Source organism: Populus trichocarpa, chromosome 2 (assembly GCF_000002775.5).
Source record: "Populus trichocarpa isolate Nisqually-1 chromosome 2, P.trichocarpa_v4.1, whole genome shotgun sequence".
Taxonomy (NCBI): Eukaryota; Viridiplantae; Streptophyta; class Magnoliopsida; order Malpighiales; family Salicaceae; genus Populus; species Populus trichocarpa.
In genome coordinates, this window is record NC_037286.2 from 23,695,946 (window position 1) to 23,719,027 (window position 23,082).

Below are 23,082 nucleotides of genomic sequence, written 5' to 3' on the forward strand. Positions count from 1 at the left end.
TTTAAGTATTTTTAAAAATATTTAATAAATATAAAAGTTATAAATAAATTTTAATTTTAATTAAAAATATATTATAAATAGAGTCAAATTTTTTATTTTAAGTTCTAGCTTTATATATATATATATATATATATAAAGAGAGAGATAAGATCGCTAAAACAAGAAAAAATCATTATTTTCAACCAAATTACCAAACTCACTCTAATCTCACTAAATGCTTTGAAATTTGATACCACGACTTGTTAATCTAATACACATATTTTCATGGGAAGACGCAAGATTCATTTCAACAAAAGCATTGCACTACAAGCTTCAGTTGAGCGACAAGCCGGCAAGCTTACGCCAAGACACATCGAAGGATACAACAACTATGAAGAAATTTGGCATGGGACGAATATTGGAAATCTTGTAGCATTTTCGTTGCTGTGACAAGCAACTGTATCCGAAGGTAAGATTTCAAGTATAGCAATAACAGTGTGCGAACAGTATTCATGCTTTAGTTTCTGCATAATGGTATAAAGACATAATGCCATCAGTAAGGCACAAATGGATCAAGAGGATTACACCTAAACAAAATAACAAGAGCTTAAAGAGAAAAATCTAGTCCTGGGGCTGGTCTGGAACCCCAAAAACCTAGTTAGCGGTGTGCAACTCTTCACAAAATTTGATCGGGCAGAAAAACCTCGGAGATCAAGCGAAAATCCAGAGGTTTTGATAGCACAAAACTGCAATAATTTATCATTCAGAAACAACATCTACTCCTCTTCGCTTTAGAAAATCCTTGGCCTCAACAATATCCTATGAAGAGAAACTGAATGTTAAATTATCGGCACAAAAATGTTCTGATGGGACATTATGAAAATAAAATAACAATTGGAAATCAATTTGACACGTTGACAGAGTCCTATGAAAGCTTCAATGTTGTGAAAAGATGAAAAGGAAATGACCCAGAGCATATTAGGAGCCTCCAAATATCCCATTCAACATCTATCAGATTGGTACTCCCATCAAACAAGTCTTCTTCAGTATTTCCATCCTGAATTCTATTACTTGTATGGCATCAATATAGGTACCAATTACTACAGAAAATGTGTCAAAAATAATGGGTGCTGTGCTGATTAAAACCATCATTTGTTACATGCAATCGAATTGATAACAAGGGCAGCATTACATACACCCAAACCGCCATGACCATGCAAGCTTGTAAAGATGTTGTCTAAAACAAGGTAATATGTTAGCTATAAGGTCAAAATCTTTTCAATTAGACAAGCTATTATTTCTGTTTCTCAGGATAGAAACAGCTTCCCCAACTCAACGGGGAGAGAAGGAGATTTTAGCAATAAACTACAAGATTAATAAAACAGAAGTGAAATACCTGTTGTAATAGCAGTGCTTCTTGAGGGCAAGTTGGAAAATTCATCAAGCCAACTCCAACCATCAATAGACCATAGCATCCCAGTGATATAACGAAATAAATGGGAAGCTGGGATGAATGAGAAAATAGGGCACGATAATCCCCAACAAATACAAAAGGCAAAACAAGCATGCACATGAATCAACAAGTCTTTTTTTTTTTTTACAATTCAATAATAAACAAGAAGACCCATGAAGTATAAGTTATGAACTTGAATCAGAAACTCACCAACCAGGTATGGCTACGTGGAATAATGGAAGTTTGCAAGAGCCCAATCCAACAGGCAGAGATGGCCACAAGCAGTACCATAATCTTTACAATATGCTTCATTGTATGTATATTGATTAAAAACTCCTGTTGAGATAAAAAAAAAATAATAATCACAATTAAGTATGACTACTTCAATCCCTATTTTTTTTATTTTTTATTTTTGTTATGGGCTCTCTTGTAAAAAAATTATTTGCTTTTAAATTTATCCTTCCATCCCAATTTGTGATATATTATTTTTTCTAATTTGGTCTTTATTCTTTTGATTTTTATTTCTTTTCAATTTTGTCCTTTAGTCCAGATTTATGATATATTATTTTTTCTGATTTGATCCTCATTCTTTTAATTTTTTTTGTCCTTCAATTAAATTAATTTTTCTTTTCAATTTCACCCTCAATAAAAAATTCATAGTTCTCCAATTTATTTTTTTATTTCAATTTTAATTATCACCTTTTTAATTGCTATTTTTTGTTTTGGATACTTTTGTATAATTGAAAATGTTTTTCCGATTTCATCCTTCAATATTTGATTGATTAAGGATTACGCTTCACAGTTTTTCTATGTATGATGCTTTTAGTCTAATGACTTGAGTCATGAGTTTGAAAAGTTAACGCGGCTTGATATATATTTTTTTACTTATTTTCTTTTCCGGTTTCATCATTCGACATTGTTTTTTTAAAAAAAAAATGGGTTGTGTTTTCTTTGATTTCTTTTTTATTAGGTTATCCTGATCTCATGACCTAAGCCACAAGATTGACGGGTTAACTTGGGTTGACTTGCCCCTTGTTACCTAAGTTACATATTTGTCATGCTAACTCGGTTAACTCAAACCGGTTTTCTTTGTCCATTTTTAACCTAATTTCGTCATTCCATATTTAATTGGTTAGAAACTGAACTACATTGTTTTTCCTCTATGTTCTAGAAGTTCCCATATTTCGTGTTCCCAGGTCCCAACTTGAAAGAGTAGTAAACCCGATATGTCAAAAGCCAATACTAAAATTTAACTTTTTTTCTAAACTTGACCCACGGGATGTTATCAGTTGAGCCAAAACACTTAACATTTTGGACAAATAACTCTTTATGTTAAGCTCAATTCTTCATCATTGACTTCTACCAAAAGCAACTGCATCTGCTCAAATATAATACCAACACAAAAAGCTACATTTTCTAGCTTTATACCCTGACATGAACTTAGCTCCTCTAGGAGGCTAAACCTAACATCTTTTTGGCATGATTCATGGGTTGGCTTCTTTGCATTTATCCAACAAAAACTCCCATTCCAAAAAACAACTCATCAACTAAATATCGCATAATTCAAACCACACCCCCACCTACTCATAATTCTATCCCAAAGCAACCATATTCCATGGCAACGAAGCATCACATGAGATAATGTCTCATTATGAAGACATCAAAATGGAAACAATTCTCCACGACAGCAAAGATTTCCTCTGTGAGCAAAAAAGTCTCTAGTGCTTAGTCTATCTAACGCTGTCAACCATGTGAATGCTTCAACTTTAGAGGTGCTAGATTTAACCCAAAAAAAGAGCATTACAGAATTCACGAGATGATTGCAGGCCTTAACTGGGAAAAGTCCTTTGCTATCACATGTCCAAACCAGAAGATCTCTTTTTTCTTCATTCAGATGGACTGGTGAAATCAAAAGTCAGATCTCTTGAATTAATTCCCTAGACAGTAATAGTCTTCTTCACTTAAGTTTCCACCACTTTGAATTGCTACTCCAATTAACCATACAAGCAATTCTGCTACGCTTGTCCTAAGCTAAAGCAAACGAATTCACAAAGGCATTATTGAGATAAGCAGAGCCAATCCATGAGTCATGCCAAAGAGATGTAGAAGATCAAATAACAAATAAAAGAACTATACCGGACTTTAAAAAAGAACAAATTGTATAAGAGAATGACAGAAGTGGTTCATCATGCAGTTCATCATCGCTCACTATAAATTTATAAAAGGATCATACTGTGCCGAAAGACAAAATTGAAAAACAGATCAAAGTCCCAACACCAATTTGTTCTTTACTGTTGCTGAAACAGATCAAACAAAAGCCCAGATTTCAATTAAATTTTACCATGAACAATATATAATTATTCAGAGTAATCAATTTTATGAAATTAAATAATATTTCGTCAATAAATTCATAAAGAAAACAATATATAAATAAAAGGAAGGTGAATTTTACCTACATGTGATGCAATATAAATAAAAGGAAGGTGAATAGAAGTTCACTTACTTGTGGAGATTGGAGAGAAGCCAATTCGGTGACGGGAAGAGGGGAAGAGGGGAAGAGGGCTAACGAGAAGAAAGAGATGAAGATCTGTGCATGGCTGCCTATTTTGTGAACCATGGACTTTTATCCCTAGTTCAAAACGGCGCCGTTTACAAGTTCATTAAAAAAGAAACTGGGACGAATATATTACCTTATACTTATACAGATTGTTCAAAATTTTAAATTTTTTAAATTTGATTCTTAAATTCTTTTTTTGGTGATTTAGTTTAATTTTGGTGATTTCAAATTCTTATCAAAAGGCTGAGATTAGAAAGGAGGGGATCAAAATGAAAAAAATGATAAATATAGATGGCGTGTTTTAAGTTTTGAAAAAAGATACACTTTGATCCAACTTAAACAATCACGTAAGTTATACAATTTTGATTCATCGAAATTGTTCCAAATTTATTTTGATATAAAAATTTATTTTTGTTATTTTTTGGTTTTTTATTGAAAAAAACAGAAGAGAAATCATTGAATTTCGACGATAGAGAGAGATACATGTCGCTGACACCGATTTAAACCATCAAAATAGAAGATATTTGTTTTAAATTGTTTCATTTGATGAAGAAAGTTCATATTAGATGTGTACCTCAAAAGTTCATGAAAAAACAGATATGAACTCGGGTTGATTTTTTATTTCGGGTTTAGTTTGTTTTTGAGGAGGTTTTTTGAGATCATGAATAGGTTTATCATGGTTTTCTGATATGTTTTAGGTCAAAAACAAGTTTTTAGATCAAAAAAATATAAACTCGATTTTTCGGCAATCACAGTGGCATGAATCTAGGCAAAACAGACGACATGTTGTCCGTCCTAGATGCACGTTAAAAAAAGAGCCCAGAACATAACCCCCAGGTAGGCCCACGCGTGGGCCTTGATGAAATGGGCAGGTGGGATGGCCTGACTTGCCGGGCACTGACTTTATTTTTTATTTTTTATATTTTAGTTAATGTTTTTTTATTTTTATTTTTTAAAACTTAATTATAATTACATTAATATCTATATTTTTCTTTTATGTTTTTTTGGAGAATTTCTTTTAAATAATTATAATTTTTTTATTATGTGTTTAATTTTTGAAAAAAGTTTTTCTGATTCATTTATAATTTTTTTTTATCTTTTATATAAATGAATTATATTTTTGAAAATAAAAAAACATTTATTTTCATATGATATTTTTAACATGTGCAGTTTTACGTATTATTCTTTTTTTTTATTCATTCAATTTAATATATTTGTTTATTTCTATTATCGTTTGAGTAAATAAAAAAATATTTTAATAAAAAAAATTAGTAAACATGATCGGATAAATATCTTATCTTACGAGATTAAATATTTTAATTTTTATCTGTCTATTAGTTTTTCAAATTTTATTTTTAGATATTATTAATGATTATTTATTTATTTACTAGTGCGTATAACTTTTAGTTTATTTAATTAAATGTGTGTATAAATTTATTAAATTATAAAAATATATTAAAAAATCTGAATATATAATTTTTTATAAAAAAATAAAAATATTTAACCTAAAGTGCTGGTAACAAAACTAGTAATATATTCTCAAAATGAAAATATAATTGTTTTTAAAACCCCATTGCTTTTCGTCCTGAGCAGAGTCCGCTTCCTCTCTTGTTATCTTGTATGTGAAAAGCGAAGCGACGAGTCGTTTATTCCAAAATCCCTAAATCAGGGTCGATTTCTTCCAGTCGGAAAGAAATGGGAGCGACGGGAAGCGACGTAGAGGCCGGATTCGCGAAGCTACAAGGAGAAGACTTCGAGTACTATATGCAAACATACTCAATAATCTTAGGCCGGAACTCGAAAAAATCCACCGTCGATGTCGACCTCTCAAGCCTTGGCGGTGGGATGAACATATCACGCCACCACGCGCGCATCTTCTACGATTTCACGCGACGCCGTTTCGCACTTGAAGTACTCGGCAAGAACGGTTGCCTAGTCGAAGGCGTACTCCACCTCCCAGGAAACCCTCCAGTCAAGTTGGATTCACAAGATCTGTTGCAAATCGGAGATAAAGAGTTTTACTTTTTGCTCCCTGTTAGGAGTATTTTGGGCGGGGCGTTAGCGCCTAGGCACCACGTGGCGGTTGTGCCGCAGTATGGGTATCATTCCGGTGGGGCGGATAGGATGGTGGGACCGGTTTCGGTTGCGACGGTTAAGAAGGGGAGAGCGAGGGAGTTTTACGAGGAGGAGTTTGATGATGAGGAGGATGTTGGTGGCAGTGGTGGTGGTGGGAAGAAGATGAGGAGAGAGGGTTATGAAGGGTATGGATATGGAAGTGGGTCTGGTGGTAAAGCAGGAATGGCTGGAGCTGTAGGTTAGTTATTGTAGAAGTAATTGTAATCTGTGTTCTCTTATGATAGTTTCATGGATTTCTAAAGTTTTTGATTAAAATTCTTGAGGATGAGAAACCGGGAACAAAGTTATGTTTTTGTGTTATATGTTTGAATTGTAGGACGAGGTTCGGTATTTGAATTGAGTAAATTTATGATTTTGTGTTGCATATTTGCATGAGTTATGGATTGCAGTTTGAAATTTTGATAGACACTGCTGTAATTGGTGGTTTGTCTTTATAGTTTCACCTTCTTTCGCAGAGTTTTCGTGGGGTGAGGGAGGATGTGAAATGTTAGCTTGCGATTGGGTTTGTATGATGGTTTTGAGACTAGATTATCGCTAGTAGTCTCTTCTTTCGTAGCAGTAAAATTGTGAGGTTGATTGCTACTTTGTTTAGAGTATGGATGTGTTCCAACTTCAGGTTAAAGATTTTAATGGCAACTTATACTAGTTAATTTTGCATTTTAGTTTTCTAACATGAGGCTGTTTTTTTGCTTTTGTTTTCTTAATGATAGCTGTAGTTAAAAAATCATTGGCTTAATCATATCCTTTCAGGTTTTGATTTTTGTTGTGATACTGCATGATTCTCCTTTATTTTCCATTTTAATAACTCCAAGGGATGGGGGAATCTGATTATTGTTAGCTAATGAATCTAGTTATTCTATGGCTTAAAAGTTAGAGGTTACCAGCTGTTGAAAATGGCTGTCAGCTGAGGCTGTTCTATATACAGATTCCTGTATAGATTTCCATGGCCAAACCTCCCGCTCCTATTATTAACCCATTATCTTAGTTTAGCTAGCCAGGGAGACCTTGGAATGAAAGCACAAGAATTTTCTACTTTTTTTTGGTTTATTAAAATACTGAGCAAATTTTTTAGGATGAGGACAAGCTAATTGATTTATTTGCTTATTGGCACACTTTCTGAGTTATGTTCATTTCTTTTATGGAATTACGAGGCATAATGCATGGATCTTTGCTGTTCTACTTGTCTTTCTGGATTTCCAATTTTCTTTTCCTTTTCAATTTATGTTTGTCTTTCAAACTTACATTTTTTTCTTGTGTCTTTAGACATTATATTTTGACTTGTTGATCATGTTAGATTTTCATATTCTGTTGGTTTGCACTTGTATATCTCTGAATGCTGTGCACTCTGATACAAAGCATGTGCTTGTTAAAATGCTTTTTCATTGTCATGGTACCATTTCCGGTTCCAGGAGAAAAGAAGATGGAGGGAAGATCAAGGATTGATCGCGAGTCTGACAATCAACAACTTCTGCAGTTAGAGGAAAAAGATGTAGTATCATCTGTTGCTACTGTGCTATCTGATCTTTGTGGTCCTGGAGAATGGATGCCCATGGAGAAACTTCATGCTGAGGTTAGTTACTGCCATCAAAATGCTTCTGCGAATTCATTCTTTTGGTTACCATCTCACAAAAACTGCTTGAGTTGCTAATTTTTTTTTTCTTTTAAATAGTTAAAAGACTTTAAGATTTGTTTCTGTTTTAAACTACTTGGAAATCCCTGATCAGTATTAAAGAATCCATTGCAATTTATGAAGTTATATCATGGAAAACCTTTTGTCGAGGCATGCAGACTGATGATGTTAGGTTTTTCTGTTGACAAGTCAATTCTACTTTGAAAAAAAAAACATGCTTCTTTCTTTTCTAGCTTATAGGGACAGGGTGCACTCTTGTTTCCACCCGTGTTATATAAATGCACATATGCCTTGCACTCATACTGAACTCAGAGGCTTCGGCATGCAAGATGGCATTTCTCTTGTGTTTAAGGAGTCCCCTGTTAACAAATTATAAGCTGGATAAGAACTTCAACCCGTCTATGCTTTTCAAAAAATTACATGAACATATTTTACGTCATGTTTATTTTAGAGTCACTGCACTAGTGGTTATACTGTTTGAAGAGAACAGTCTACAATTTTTACCTAGAACCATCCTTGGCAATTTTTTGATCTGCATGTCACTGCTGTTTCATTCTTATTTTTGCACATCCCACTTGCAACAGAACATAAAGGGGCCATTGTGGCATTTTGTATTTCCAGACTCCATTGGTTGTTGTTCAATATATCCTCATAGATGCTAGCCCAGTTTTTTCTGGTCCTTGTTTTGGGTGCGCTCCTCTGTATGATCAGATTTGAGCTTTAGGATGCCTTCACTCGTTCACTTTGCTTGTTTTGTCCTCTCCTACAGTTGGTCGAGCAATATAGCAGCATATGGCATCATTCTCGAGTAAGGAGATATCTCACATCTGAGGACTGGACGGGTCCTGAAGCCAAGGGCAAACCATGGTATGGCTTGCTTATGTTGCTAAGAAAATATCCAGAGCACTTTGTCATCAACACAAGGTCCAAAGGCCGGGTGACACTGGAGTTTGTCTCTCTTGTCTCTCTGCTTACATAACATCACAAGAGCATTACAGGGAAATTCATGTAGTTTGGTCCAGTTTTAAGCTGTTCAACTCCAACGCGAGAAATTGCAGGTTGTTCTCCCGTTGACACATGTAAATGAAGACCGGTAATCTACCTTTTGTTGCTACTGTTTTCTATCTTTTGACATGAATGTTTGGACATCATGTTTTCTGCAATGCGAGATTGCATCATCTAGAACAGCTTTAGTAGTTTTTATGTCCATCTCGTGGATGTATTGAAATATGGAAATTGCAGCAGTCCCTCCCTAACATCTTGATTCCTTTTCCTTCGCTGCCAATCTCTTGGTTTTTTATCATTAATCGAGAGCAGATAACAAAAGGGCTGGATGACGAGTAATTGTAGTTGGTTTAGGCGACGATAAGAGACTAGTAAATTTGTTTACTTGCAGATTATACATCGTTTCGATATTCAAACTAATGGTGGGCATGCATGCTATAACATGAAGAGGGAAAGGATAGATTTTGGGGTGAAAATGTGGTGGATGGCAAGCCAAACAGTACCTCTAACCTTGTCTTCCATGGTTGGATGAAAAACATTTCAGAAGATCTCGAGTGAAAAATTGGATGTGCTTAGCCAAGGTTAAGAATATATGGGCAAATTGCAGTCCCAATTTCCAAATGATGTCTCCACCTTCATTCGCTGGCTGTTTGGTTCATGATGAATTTGTATATTTAAAGAAGCTAAAGCACCTTTGAAAAACATTGTAACTCCATGCTCAAAACCATTATTCAATAGAACAATATAATGGTAAAAACTCAACACTTATTTACAAGGGTATTGAAGTATTTTGATATTGCTTATTTGTTATTATAAAATTGATCAGAGACATAAGTTTTTTTTTCATATTAATTGCACAGTGAAATGATTAAAATATTTTTGAAAGCGAAAAAAAAATAAAATGACATCAGGAGATGTTTTTGTATTTTTACAATGGTTTTTTATGTTTTTGTAATATCAGTTGAGGGGCAATTTGGTATTTGATCAGATATACAAAAATAATAAACAATTAAAATGCATAGTGAAATGATGAAAATACCATTAATAGCAAAAAAAAATAAACTTAGAGTTATAGGCTTTTTTTATCTTTTCACAATGTTTTTTTTTCTAATTATCTAGTCAACTCAAGGGCAATTTGATATTTGGTTAAATAAAAAAAATAGAATAAGCACGTGGAAGATGACCGCACACTTTAGACGGTGCCTCTTAGTGTTCAAAAATGACTTTCTGCCGTGTAATTGGAAGTCGTCGTGTTGTCTTCTCTTTGAAGCGACGTGTGTTGGTACTGGTAGTCCGATTTGTCGCTAGTTAGCTTTTTTTTTTTTTTTTTCCTTTAATTTCTCTTTCCTTCCCTGAAAATTATAGTTTGACCTTCTTTATTGTTGGTATTTTAACCTCAGTCTTTATTTTTTATGTTTTGTTCTTGACCCTTTTTGTAGAAATTTTATTTGTTTTCAATTTCATCATTCATTCCCAATTTACCAAATATTATATTTTTCAATTTAGTCCTTATTCTTTTTATTTCTAATTTTTTTCCTTAACTCTTTTGTAAAAGTTTTATTGGTTTTAAATTTATCCTTAAATCCAAATTGATAATATTATGTTTTTCGATTTGGTCATTATTGTTTTGATTTCTAATTTTTTTTCTTGGTTGTTTTGTACAAGTTATTATTCTTTTCAATTTCACCCTTCAATCAAAAATTAATTTTTATTGTTAATATCAATTTTGATCTTTGTTCTTTTAATTTTTTTGAGTCCTTTTGCTAAGTTAATTTTGATTCTCAATTCCACCCTTCAATTAAATATAAGAATTATGTTGTATTTTATTTTTAATCTCTATTTTTTTAATTGATATTTTTAAAACCTTTTGTATAATTGAATTTTTTTTTTTCAATTTTACCATTCAATATTTGATTAGTTGAGAATTTGATCTCATGAGTTTTTCAAAAAAGGTGCTTTGGGTCTAATGACCCGGGTAATGAGTTTGAAAAGTTATTACGATTATTTTAAAAAAAAAAAATTATAATTTTCTTTATTTTTTTATCGGGTTATTTTAGTCTCATGATCTAAGTCATTGGTTTGGAAGGATATACCAGGTTGGCTCGGCCTTGATTACCGAGATTACATATTTGTTAAGCTAACTCAGGTTAACCAAGACCTATTTTTTATGTTTTATATTTATTTTATTTTGTTCTTTTATATTTAATGGGTTGTTAATTGAGATACATCATTTATCCCCTTTTGAAAAAAAAAAATTCTTGGATTATTATAGTCACTTTTTTTTAAAAAAATTGATCTATCTATTATTGTTTTTTTTTCTTGCTTTTTTTCTAATTAAAATAAATTTCGTTTTATTCAACCTAATAGGGTGAATAACCGTGATCACACTTTTTTTTTATTTAAATAAAGTTTACGGTAGCTAAACATTATTTTTTGTGTAAAAAAATAGTTCAGGCCGGCAATTAGCCACAGGCACCAAGGCTAGTCTCTTTCTATTCTGAAACAGGTTTAAAAGTTGACCACTTGAGAAAAACTTGCAAATAATTTAGCAACATAAATCAAAAACTCTGATGAACTCGAGCAAGCATTCTCAGCAAGAATTTACCATGTAGAAAAAAGAAGTTGACAATCACATTACAACCTTTTACCAAGTTCCTAAAAGATGCTATGAACTATATAATTCATAACTAGAAGCTCAAATATATCGATATATAAATGTACAAGACCAGAGGAACAAAAATTGTTTGTGCTAGAAATGCCGAACAGCTTGAATATGCAGGCACAAAAGGCATATTATTGGTATATGTGAGCTGAAAATTAAAAGCCTCTCAAGATTCTTCCTTGCTAAGTTTGCCAAGAGCACTTCGTGCATAGAGTTCTTTTTCCCGAGCTTCTTTTGCAGCAAGCGCTTCCTCATCAAGTACTTGTATGGGAGACCACTCTGGCAACTTTAACCAACCAGGTTTCTTCTCTTTTTCCTTGAATATAGATTCTTTAAAATTACTCAATGCAGGTCTTAGTTTGATAGTAGCAAAATCCACCGTTGTGCCCACAACAGCAAAGATGACCGAGTAGCGAAAGGCACCAAACTGACCCCCTAAAATGTAAAAAAAAAAAACAAAGCACTTAAAATTATGATGGGGAAGGGAGCTCAACAAAGGAAGATGCAGGAGACATCACCTAATTATCCCCCCTCGTTTTTCAAAGGGAGAGATCTCCTTACGTTAGGCTCTTTCAATAAAGGTTGGCATTATAGAATGGAGGACTGTATTCATGGCATCATATTTATACCATATCATAGGACAAAAATATGTTTTTACTTTGCATTTGTTTTAAAAGGTGGAACAATGCTCTCAATGTTGGAACTCAAAAACAGCCAACCACACCATGAACAAACTGCTTGGTCAATAGGTTCTGCCAAGGAAGAAATGAGAAGAAAACATCTGCTTCACGAGCAGGACCAAAGAAGCCAACAGATAGCATTGAAATGTTCCTGTCTTTTCGGTGGCTTAATGATCCCACAAAACTAAAGAATACTTGGACTATATTAAAATTGAAATGAAAGAATAATGCCCCACAAAGAATTTCGCACAAAGGATAGATAATGAGAATAACATAGGGTGCATCCATGAAGACACGCAAGCATATAGAAGTGATTGAGATTAGAACTCGACCTTGAAGACGTCCAAGAAGAGCACCACTGCCAAACCCTGCAACCGCGGAGTTTACTAGATCATCTGGTTCTGATTTTCGAACTACTCTTACGAATTCACGCGCCCCTGAAAAATCAAACAATAACAAAACCTCCAACTTTAAGACAGTTCCAAGAAACATATGATGGCCCTTGAACCAAAATCCAGTTATGTTTCTGAGAATGTTAACATTTTCACTGTTGTCTTTCATGCCTTAAATTAAAAATGATCATCAACGTTCAGACACAAATCAGGTTCTCTAACGAAAGATTCCCTCTAAGTTATCCTCTCCCTTCTATTACAAGGCAGGCTCCAGGTCTTGCAGATTTAAGGCCATAAATCATTCCCAAACTACCACGTTAAAAGATAACAACGTTATGAGATTAGAGAAACAAAGATGTTTACCGCAATAGCAGCCGGTGACGATGGAAAAATTAGTGGCATAAGTTGTTGAAATGTTAGCGAGCCCATGAACTTTTCGATGCTTAGACACCAACCCAACTCCTCCACCAGTTATCCCTTCACATATATTTCAAATTAGTTTCCTTTTATGTTTTAAGAAAAAAAAATACAGAGACAGATAGAAACCTGCGAGAAGTGTGGGGATGAGTATCCGCTCCTTCCAATTCTCCGAAAACGAAGAAGGAGGCGGTGGCGGAGGCGCTTTGGCATTTTCTTCTAGAGGTTTCATACCGCTTGATCCCATTTTCTTTTACCCCGATTGTTAACTTCGGAAGGCGGAGGTGGAGGTTGGGGTGGTGGAGGGAGGCGGATGACTGGATGAAGACTATTGCGATTTGCGATGGTGACAATGGATTGTTTTATTACAGATTTAACGGCCCAACCTGCTGGCTTACTGATTTCGAAATATTGGGCCCATGTTCTGAACCTATTTCACTTCAGCCCAAATAATATTCGAGCACAGAGGCAGCCTGCCTAATTTTGTGAATCAAATAAAGGAATAAATGATTGAAATAAAAATCATATTCCTCATGTAATCCATATTCTGATAATAAAAGAAGGAATCAAATTGATGATAAGACTATTTATATGGAATTTTTTTTTTTGTAAAAAATAGAAAAATAATTATTTAAAAATGTTAGATTTATCAACCTTCGAGCTAAAATCATTTTTTTAAAAGTCTATTACTCTTCTTTAGGGTTTTTATTCTATTTATTTCTTCCTTTATTAGGATTTATTATTTTTCATGTTTTTTCTTCTATTTATGAATTATTTTAGCTTTTTTTTTGTTGTATAATGTGATTTTCGCATTATTTTTATAATGTTTTAATTAAAAAAAAAACCATTATAAACTTCAGATGTATATTTCATATTTTTTTCCATGAAATGTTGAAATAAAAAGCATAATTATAAAGATAACCTATATTTTTTATCGTTAGATTTTTTCTTAAACCTAAACTAGTCTCTAGTCTAGATCACGGGACAACTAAATACCATGTTTTTTATCGAGTCAATTAAGTTATTTTATTTTATTTTTATCCCAGGACAACAACCTGCTAGGTCAATCCATGTTTTATAACACTATTATATAAAATGAATTTCAAGGTCTCTTAAGTTATTCAAATATGAGATAATCAATCCATCTATCCTTGTTCTTTCATGATAGCATGCATGGTTACTGCACTAGGGCTGAACAAAACAGTAAACTAGCAAAAACAGTATTAACATTAACTGCAGAGATCATTTTCATTATCATACAAGGGAATTTTTCTTCTAGAAGCCAAGTTTCAAGCATTCTGCAGCTTCCAGCTTCTGAGTTGGGAGGAACAATCACCGGACCAAAAAGGGAACTTTCCGTGTATTTAATAGCTCTCCAAGTGATGGTAGTGTCATTAGCAACAGTGCATGTAAATACTGCACTCTCTGTCTCCTTATTGAGTTAAATTTGTAAATATATGCTTACTGGAAGATGAAGTTTACCATCATAAGCCCTAATAGGGGCTTGTGCGCATAAGAAAAAAACAGAGGCGGCCGATGAGGGAGAGCTAAACTGTTAGAATGGGATTGACAGTCTCGTTCTGAAACTAGAATATTCAAGAGGCTGATGAGTCTGGTTCCACATCTTCTGAAGCTGAAAAGCCATTGAGTCCGTCCTTGGCATCCCAGTCACCATCCTGCAATGTGGTCTCTGATCTCTTCTGCAAACCTGCCCCGATCCTTCTCTTGTGTTCTGGAATAATCATTAACAGCATATCCATTAGATTCTACAAACATATATTAGAAAGAAAAGGACCAGGCGAGAAAGATTACTTTTATTGTTAATTGCACTGCGAGTGATTGCCAAAAATTCATCCCACTTGAATTTCCTAAGTTCTTGCTTTTCCTCCTCTGAGAGCTCAAAATTGGGCTCCCTCCCGCACATGAAAGCAGCCCTGCATAAATGGAAAACCTTCAGACGATCCCCAGAATCCCAGATATGTTTAGTGACCAAACCTGACCAAGGTCTGTCTTTGAAGACATCCTGTGATAACAATTTTTAAACACACAATGCTAACCCTGAAAAAACAAAAACAAAAAGAGAGAGAGAGAGAGAGAGAGAGAGAGAGAGAGTTTTGAGCTTCCTATTTATTTCTTAACTTCGATAAACCTGCATAGACTGCTAGCAGCTATGAGAAGAACGAGCAATGGAAGCCTAACCCTAAGAGGAAGGCTGGCTACCAGAAGTGTGCAGTGCGGATATATTTTTCCCTTCCAGAAAATGGAAGGTTTATATTTTTGTTATCACTTAGATGTAGAATAGCAAATGTTAACAATTTGTGCTCAATACTGTTTGCATTCACGTATGCCATTTTTATTGTCTTGTCTATTCCCATATGTACTGCCTTACTCTCATCTCATACTTTTATAATTGAAAAGTTTCATGGTTTCCAATCATTTTTCTGTCATTTAAACAGCGGGCATGAATAGAACATATGTAATACAATACAACAATAATGACTGGTAGAGCTTTACAAGCCGTTGCAATAAGGGTCACGGGCATTGGCCTGAAAGATATTAGACAGCTCTTCTTGTTAGAACATGATGTCTGGCCATCTAACGGAAATAGTTTGTAAAGGAAAATAGAAAAATGAAACTGTAAACATCCTCAAGCTGCGGGGTCCTAGATTCCTAAGAAACGTTCCAAGGAAAAGTGGTTGATTTGGTGGATGAATGGGACTTGTTCCTAACTTCATCTTAATAAAGTAGGAGGTAGTTTTCTCTATCAAGATTCAAGAATAAACAAGTTAGTTGCAACCACGAAGCTAGGCTATAGTTTTCCTTTTCAAGTCTTTACTTTCTTACATCGGAAGTTCTGATTGCCTCTAGCAAGAACGAAATTAATTTAAATGTGGAATAAGAAAGCCCAAAAAGAAAGCAAGAGATATGCATTACTTCTACCCTAAAGATTATCCAATATTCTGTTATTACAATGAAGGAGAAAAGACTTCTGCACCCTAATATAACTGAAAAGCAAATTATATAATCAATGACAATTCTGGAATACAGTGATCAATTAGTTACTCAAAGAATTGGACAAGACTTTCTGCAGAAAGGATATTGTGGAAAAAGAGAGATGGCATGGGTCTCGGTACTGATGAAATTAAGAACTCATGAAAAGCAATGCAAACTTTAGCCTACTACCTGTCATACAAACGAGCAGCCTCTTCTTGAGAACCAACAGTCCCTAGGTGAATCTGCTTCTTGTCAACTTTAATTGCTGCCTGCCATTTCATATTTTTAAAATAGACGCCTCTCATCAGGCATGGTTCCTGGTTCTGAACATGTTTCCTCCTGTGTCTCTTTCTGCGTTTAACTGGTTGCTCTAGAAATAGAAAATGAATGAAGCAACAAGGTTAAAAATGCAGCGCAGTCAACTTTCACATTAGTGATATTCCACAATGACATATAATCATGGTGCCTAATAGAGTCACACTGAGGACTTAGCAAATTTGGGAAATATCAGATCTGACATTATTATTGTACAAACCAAAAGTGAAATGACAAGGAAAATCAGAAGCAACTACATGCTAGGTATACTAATAAAAATCAAAACAAGTCAAGAAATGCTCATCTCCTTTATAGATAAACAATGGAACAGCCACAATTTTCGATTGAAGTTGAAACCCACAATGTCACTTGGACTCCCTCAAAATTTCTCTAGCATATTTAGTCCAGGTATAGCATATAAATAAATAACCTATCTTCAAATGACTACTTCCTGCTATTCATACTTGAAAGTTCTTCTTAACAGAAAACATCAAAACAAACAGCACTTGCAAGGCCATCCAAAAAGTGGCGATGCTTGTGCAATGTCTGCAAGAGTGGACCTAGCATATAATGCTTCCTCTGTATCTGTTTCCAATACAACAATTTTCTGTAGTCTCGTTCTTCAGGATATTGATTCTCCACAATGTTGAACTTTTAATCAATGAACCTTGATGGCTTAACTTAATATTAAACAATTCCTGCTGATGAACTACAAGGGACCCCAATCAGCTATGAAATCACATAGCAGTAAAATTTAGACAGGACTCAAGTTCATAATCACATTTATGATCTATGCATGTCTGGGATAATTCATGTGGTGAATGCATAAAAGACTTTTGGATAACATAACCACAATAACTTTTTTCAATTGTAACTAAATTAGTCAATTGGAGAATTCTCTTGTAATTTTCTGATAGCTTTTTCAGAAACAATATCAATAGAGGGTTAAATTAAACTTCAGAGTCAGAGATACATCAGTGGCAGAAGGATACTCAAAAAATACAAAACTTGTCAATTGCAGGACCAAATGTTAATAATTTTTCTTCTCCTTTATTTTTTCTAAAATAAGTAAATTTTCCTCACATTATCTTATCTAAACATGTTTTCCAAAATGAATTGATCTCAGTTCATGATCAACAAGATCACAAATGTAACCACTTGTATTTGATATGTTCAGCCTCTTGAATACCTAAACCTTGAATTGCAACAATCAAATACATCCAGAGGAATGGAATTAAGCTATAGAAAAAAACAAAAAGAATTGAGGCATCATTGTTTTGCTTCTTTATGGAAGGATAGCTTGGAGGTTATGTAATGTACAGAGAAAGAGAGGCAAGAGTCAGAAAGAAAAGCTTTATCTAGACTATCATTAAGCATTCTCCAATACTTAAGAGTCCTTAATCTTCAATGTAACCCCGGGTCATGAGATTGATACTTGAATTTCAAAAGCATGTCAACCATGTTGCAGGTTCAAATTTTCCCACCTTTGCAGTTTGCCACTTCCATTATTGTCTTACCTCCATATTCTTATTTATAATATTGATCCACAACATCAAATTAACCAATCCAAAACCTATAGAGGGAGATGGTTTCCAATGCATATGACCCTGTTGGAGGCGTTGAACCCATACTATCTTATAGTTAAGAAGAACTAGTTCACAAAATATTTATGAATAGCCAACACAACCGATGTATAATTTTGCATGTACTTGGTTGACATGAAATCATACAAATAAGACACATCTATCAGCATTGACAAACCTGGATATGCTTGAGATCGCTGCTCTTTTGACGAGCTAGAAGCCGAAACATTTGAAGAGCCAGCTCCCACTTTTGCAATGGTTTTCTGGCAGATTAAATTGGATAATGTAAAGGCAAATAAAATCATGGAATGAAAAAGAATTTGGTAAACGTAACACTTTCTATCTTTTTTCTGCCAGCAAAGAGTGTAATCTCATGTGACTAAAATTTGCAACACATTCATCAAGGATAATATCACATCTAATCATTACATGCCACTAAAAACAACCCATTGAAAACATAACATGATTGCAAGATGGTTACATCAAGCATAAAAACAGGTATTTTATAAGTGATGTTTCTTGTAAGTGTTTACATAATCTTCTTTTCAAAGAAAGGATTCATCGAAATTATGAACGAACATTGATATATAGACACATCTGTGATTGCTTTGACAAGCGGCAGGAAGCTATTTTATGTCAAAACTTGCCAAGTTGGAGGCACCAGCGTGGCAGCCCTCTCACCTGACAGATGAACACTCTCTATGTTTCAATTGTGTTGGAACCAAATATAACCAGATATTACTCCAGTGACTAAGCTGTAATGGACTAAGCATTTTCTTTCTGCACAGTGGAGTTGCCCTTATTTATTACTTTTTCTTTGAATTGGTGCATCCCTAAAATTCAGGAAAACACAGAAAGTTTCTATTATCTCAACCTTCTTATTGACTTCTAATATGAGCAACTCTCCGTGACGATCAAGTTTGTGAACTGCAAATGGCTTTGATGGTGAAAATAAGGGAAGGACCTTGGTTTCAAATTCTAACATTGTGAACAGATGCGTGTGCATACACATATACATGTATGAGATGAAGGGTCCTTTGGGCCCTGTTGTGCTTATAAGTAAAGCTCCTCTTTCAGTTGATTATAAGAGAAGCAACTAAAGATGCTTCTCCTATAACCAGCTTTAACCTGCTTTCCCGAGATAGGATGACTGCTTTTTCTAAAAGCAAGCTCTTTACCAAGAACTTCTGCTTCTAAAAATTGAACCAACAGTTGCATAGCTTAAAAGCACATCAGGTCGAAACAGAATCAAAATTAAGTCCCTCAGAGTGCATTCAACTGACTTGGAGAAAGCAAAATCTGCGTGGGCACGGGGATCACTTATTCCTATAACTGGTTGCTTTAGGAAGAAAACAGCATTAAATATGTATTTAGAAATGACAACTTAAATAATCTCAAAATCCAATGCTATGTATGCGGCGAGTTTTCCTATCCATGAAGGAGAAGCAGGCCCCAAGATTTCTTTCCTAAATGGTGACGCTGCTTTCAACATTTATCTACATTTGCATGACTTTAAAGCTGAAAGTGAATGAGAACTGATGTAATCAAATTAAGTATGGTATATCTCTCTCATATTTGCATGACAAAGCAAACAGCTTTCAAATACCACCCTGTAGAAATCTTACAGGTTTGAGCTCTATCGGCATTGGTAATGTATTACAGTTGGCATTGTATTGATACCATTTCTAAAAACCATTCTTGATGCACCGACAAAAAGGCAAGGAAAAAACTACCCTAAACCTCAAGTCTCGTAAAAATAGGTATGGCATTTGGATTTGTCTGCACTGCAGATGATGATGTCTGCTCCTGGCTCGATATGGTTAATGAAAGAGAACTCATGGTGGAGGCAGGCTAGTGATAATTGCAACAACAGCTTTGACAAATTCAGTTGATAATTTTACCTCCGATGACAATACTGCTCTATCATGCATGCTATTGGAACAACTAGAAAAAGGAAGCTAACTTTACCTCCTCTGGCTGGTTGGCATCATCTGATGGCAGAGGATGCACACTGACAGACCTGCCATTCTGAGTGGAACCTACAGGAGCAGTTCCGTTGTCAAAAAATCGAGGAAGTGGAGTCAGGAAAGAACTTCTTCCTGCAAGGACCACCAAACTCAGTTGATAATTTTATCCATGCATGATATGATATAGAACTTTTTACCTAAATTACAAAATTTAAAAAAATAATTAAAGATGCAAGAAGCTTTTAACAAAATTCAAAACACAATTCTTCATAAAGATGAGTCAAAAGAAAAAAATTTCACAAAGGTTAGAAGCACAACACTCATACATAACCTCTTTTAAAGCTTCAAACGACCTAAGACCCTCTTTTTGGTTAACTCAACATACAGAATCAATCATTTTGCATAGAGGGCATCTAAAATAGTGTTTACCAGCACAAAGTCCCAAGAGTTTACGCCTCCGTAAGCTAACCATGGTAGATTAAAATCTTTGTATCAATGCACAGGTAAGGAAGATGGCCTTTAGCATTTATCACCTTCTCCTTGGATCAGAAAAAAAGGCCAATCTGTTACATCAAAGATATAAATGAAAGCAAGTTTTATATGGGAAAGACTTGAAAATTTTAAAATTGCCATCAAGGGAATAAACTTGTAAGTACATCAACGCTTAACAACTGTTCTGAAAGACAATATTAGAAGCACATGATATCCAGATATAAATAATTCAGAAAACCATGCAGCTTTCTCGAGGTTTCATAAGCCTACATTAAAACTGACAATGCACGCCAATCGCTATAGGAAGGGCAACCGACACAATTAGTTCCTAGCGTTAGGAGGAAAGCCTAAAAAACGACAACGGAGTTCGGTGCTGACCATCTAAAATCTTTAAAAGAACTTTGGCATAGCCTAAGCAAATTGTTTGGTGTGTGAGATTCCCAGATGGTCAATTGGCGTGTCATCATCAAAACACTCAAAGAAAATGAACGAAAGCTGAAAGTACTTTTTATGTGACGAAACTACACATTATTGGTTGGGCAAAAAGATGAACATATGCATGGTTTGCGTTTAGATTAAACTCCTGCCACCTTTATCCATCCATAACTAAGCCGTTAGCTAGCAAGTTCCAGTTCCCAGCTAAAGCAACAAAACACATGTACGGTCACACCACAACAGAACAGCATTAATGAAAAGATAACGAAATTCCCGTTACAGATTAGCTAAATCCCATGTGCCATGTGTAGCTAAAACAGAAGCAGTTCAATCATGGTGACCCAAAGAAACAATTTTGTCACTCATGTGCTTATAAAACAAAATCCATCCCCATAATCCATGATAAAAAGTGAAAAAAACCAGTACAGACTTCTAGTTCAAGAATTCTTTAACAATAAGAGAATCAAATCTTGAAAAAGGAGACAGGGTGACACAAAAAAGCCTAGTCATGTTAAAAAAAAAAAATTGACAAAGAGAAACCCAGACCACTAATCATAATAAAACGGGATTAGGAGTTTAGTGTGGAGGAGAAACCAACAAAGACGCCCAAAGACTTTGTAGGGAAGAACTTGCAATTATCTCTGTAAGTCAACTCCAAAAACCTACCACCTTTCATGGAGGAATACCAACAGGGGATAAAATAAAACCCCATGACAACAACACCACCACCACCACAAAAATCAAAGAGAAACCCACAAAAGCCCAACTCTTTTTAGGCCCATTAATGTTAAATGCCCATCCTATGACCAAGAAAGAAAATCCACCATCCATGTAACTTGAAGAGCTAAAGCAAAACACCAAAGACCACCCACTCAGCCGTGTAGTCAAGAGATAAGGTCATACATACAGTCCCTGTACCTTAAAAAAGAGAGAGACAAGGTGGTGCTGCTGGTGGTGGGAATGATCAGAGATCAAGTGAGGTTATGTACGGTAAAATCGGTAAAGAAGAGACAAGAGGGGATTTCTATGGTAGGTAAAGGAAGGATGTGAGCGTGTTAAAGAGGGTAAGGGATATTGTATTGTGGCTCATGCATCTACCACCTTTTGTTTTTTCACTTACTAGTGTAGTTGGTATTTTTTATGAGGAGGGTGGTGCTGCTGCTGCTGCTGCTGCAGCCAATGCCAAGCCACTGCCTAAGGTATTTATTTTATGATGGAGAAAAATAAAAATAAGAAAAGGTTTCATGAATGAATGATAATTAGAGAAGAGAAAGGAAGGCAACAAGAGTTACAAAACAACGTTCGCCTATTGGGTGTTGAGCTTTTACTTGGATTCTCGACATTGCCCTTTTGTAGCTTCCTTAACACCATGTCGATTAGGTATCTTGTCTGCACCGCCTCTCTTACTATTATGCCCTTTTCAGGAGGAATCTTGTTTGGTTACGGAAAAGACACAGCATGTTTTTTTCTACTTCTGGTTTTAAAAATAAATTTATTTTAATATTCTCTTGTTCTTTTTCTCTTTAACAAAATAATTTATTTTTTATCATTTTCATCTCTTAAAAGTGCTTGACAGTATAATAATAGTTGCTTTTTAAAAAATATTTCGTGCCGAAATGCATGTCAATAATTTTTTTATTTTTTAAAATTATTTTTGACATCAACACATCAAAACGATCCAAAAGATACAAACCATATTAAATTTTAGTAAAAAAAAAATTGATTTTTTTAGGAACGCGGTTTGCACCGCGTTCCCAAACGCATTCGTTATATTCTAAAACAGTAATATTATGCTATTTTTTGTAATTAAAATAAATATTTTTGACTCTTCTTGAATAGAGATATTATAACGATTATTTTTTAAAGTGTTTTTTGTTCATAAATATATTAAGATAATATTATTTTTTAAAAAAAAATATTTTTGGCATGTTAAAACAATCTAAAAAATAATTTAAACAAATTATTATCGTATCAAATATTTAGATATATTTATATTAAATAAGACTAGAAAACAAATAGATGAGTCGGGAAATTAAAAAATAAAAATCAAGCAAATTTTCGAAATAGGAGTTTGCGTAGCAGTTAAAAAGACACTAGATTATAGAGAAGATAAATAGTTTACTTCTTATTTATCCTTGTCTTAAAAAAAGATATATTTATTAGATAAAAATAAAGGTTAAAAAAATAAAAATCAGGTAAAAATTGTAAAATTTAAATCATTCCCTTCTCACACACCTCCACCACTAGAACCCTCTTTTTTACTTCCAAATCCTCTCATTTCCCTGCCTTTTTCTTCTTAAGAAAATATTTACCAAATAAAAGTTTGAAAATTCCAACCTCACCTCACCTCACCTCACCGCATCCTTCCTCGTTTTTTCCCTTCAA

General features: G+C 34.4%; 4 protein-coding genes across 12 annotated transcripts; 1 reads left to right on the plus strand and 3 right to left on the minus strand.

The window, feature by feature from the left end:
* Positions 1-386: 386 nt before the first annotated feature.
* Positions 387-4,080, minus strand: LOC7471159 (dolichol-phosphate mannose synthase subunit 3). 4 transcript variants are annotated; one of them, XM_052450176.1, is made up of 5 exons: positions 3,936-4,013; positions 3,666-3,729; positions 1,643-1,768; positions 1,376-1,483; positions 387-798 (listed from the first exon to the last, which is right to left on the minus strand). In XM_052450176.1, exons 3-5 carry the CDS (start codon positions 1,742-1,744, stop codon positions 739-741), a joined length of 270 nt encoding a protein of 89 aa, XP_052306136.1. In that variant the 5' UTR covers positions 1,745-1,768; positions 3,666-3,729; positions 3,936-4,013; the 3' UTR covers positions 387-738. The 4 variants fall into 4 exon arrangements, with proteins under 4 accessions (XP_052306136.1, XP_052306137.1, XP_052306135.1 ...); XM_052450177.1 differs by lacking the exon at positions 3,666-3,729 and adding an exon at positions 3,267-3,463 and having other exon boundaries at positions 3,936-4,008; XM_052450175.1 differs by having other exon boundaries at positions 3,642-3,729; positions 3,936-3,991.
* Positions 4,081-5,556: 1,476 nt separating this feature from the next.
* LOC7471160 (FHA domain-containing protein FHA2) lies at positions 5,557-9,013 on the plus strand. Its single transcript, XM_024595969.2, has 3 exons — positions 5,557-6,303; positions 7,535-7,695; positions 8,525-9,013. The coding sequence occupies exons 1-3, from the start codon at positions 5,685-5,687 to the stop codon at positions 8,732-8,734; spliced, it is 990 nt and encodes a 329-aa protein (XP_024451737.1). The 5' UTR covers positions 5,557-5,684; the 3' UTR covers positions 8,735-9,013.
* A 2,323-nt stretch (positions 9,014-11,336) lies between these two features.
* Positions 11,337-13,261, minus strand: LOC7459494 (uncharacterized). Its single transcript, XM_002303022.4, has 4 exons — positions 13,041-13,261; positions 12,858-12,971; positions 12,435-12,539; positions 11,337-11,857 (listed from the first exon to the last, which is right to left on the minus strand). The coding sequence occupies exons 1-4, from the start codon at positions 13,156-13,158 to the stop codon at positions 11,589-11,591; spliced, it is 606 nt and encodes a 201-aa protein (XP_002303058.1). The 5' UTR covers positions 13,159-13,261; the 3' UTR covers positions 11,337-11,588.
* Positions 13,262-14,120: 859 nt separating this feature from the next.
* Positions 14,121-21,968, minus strand: LOC7471162 (ethylene-responsive transcription factor-like protein At4g13040). Of its 6 annotated transcripts, none has more exons than XM_002303024.4 (7): positions 21,616-21,968; positions 20,200-20,309; positions 19,772-19,902; positions 17,982-18,066; positions 16,095-16,275; positions 14,724-14,845; positions 14,121-14,643 (listed from the first exon to the last, which is right to left on the minus strand). In XM_002303024.4, exons 2-7 carry the CDS (start codon positions 20,240-20,242, stop codon positions 14,507-14,509), a joined length of 699 nt encoding a protein of 232 aa, XP_002303060.2. In that variant the 5' UTR covers positions 20,243-20,309; positions 21,616-21,968; the 3' UTR covers positions 14,121-14,506. The 6 variants fall into 6 exon arrangements, with proteins under 6 accessions (XP_002303060.2, XP_006386878.1, XP_006386877.1 ...); XM_006386816.3 differs by having other exon boundaries at positions 20,200-20,333; positions 21,616-21,967; XM_006386815.3 differs by lacking the exon at positions 21,616-21,968 and adding an exon at positions 21,296-21,599 and having other exon boundaries at positions 20,200-20,333.
* Between the last annotated feature and the right edge of the window lie 1,114 nt (positions 21,969-23,082).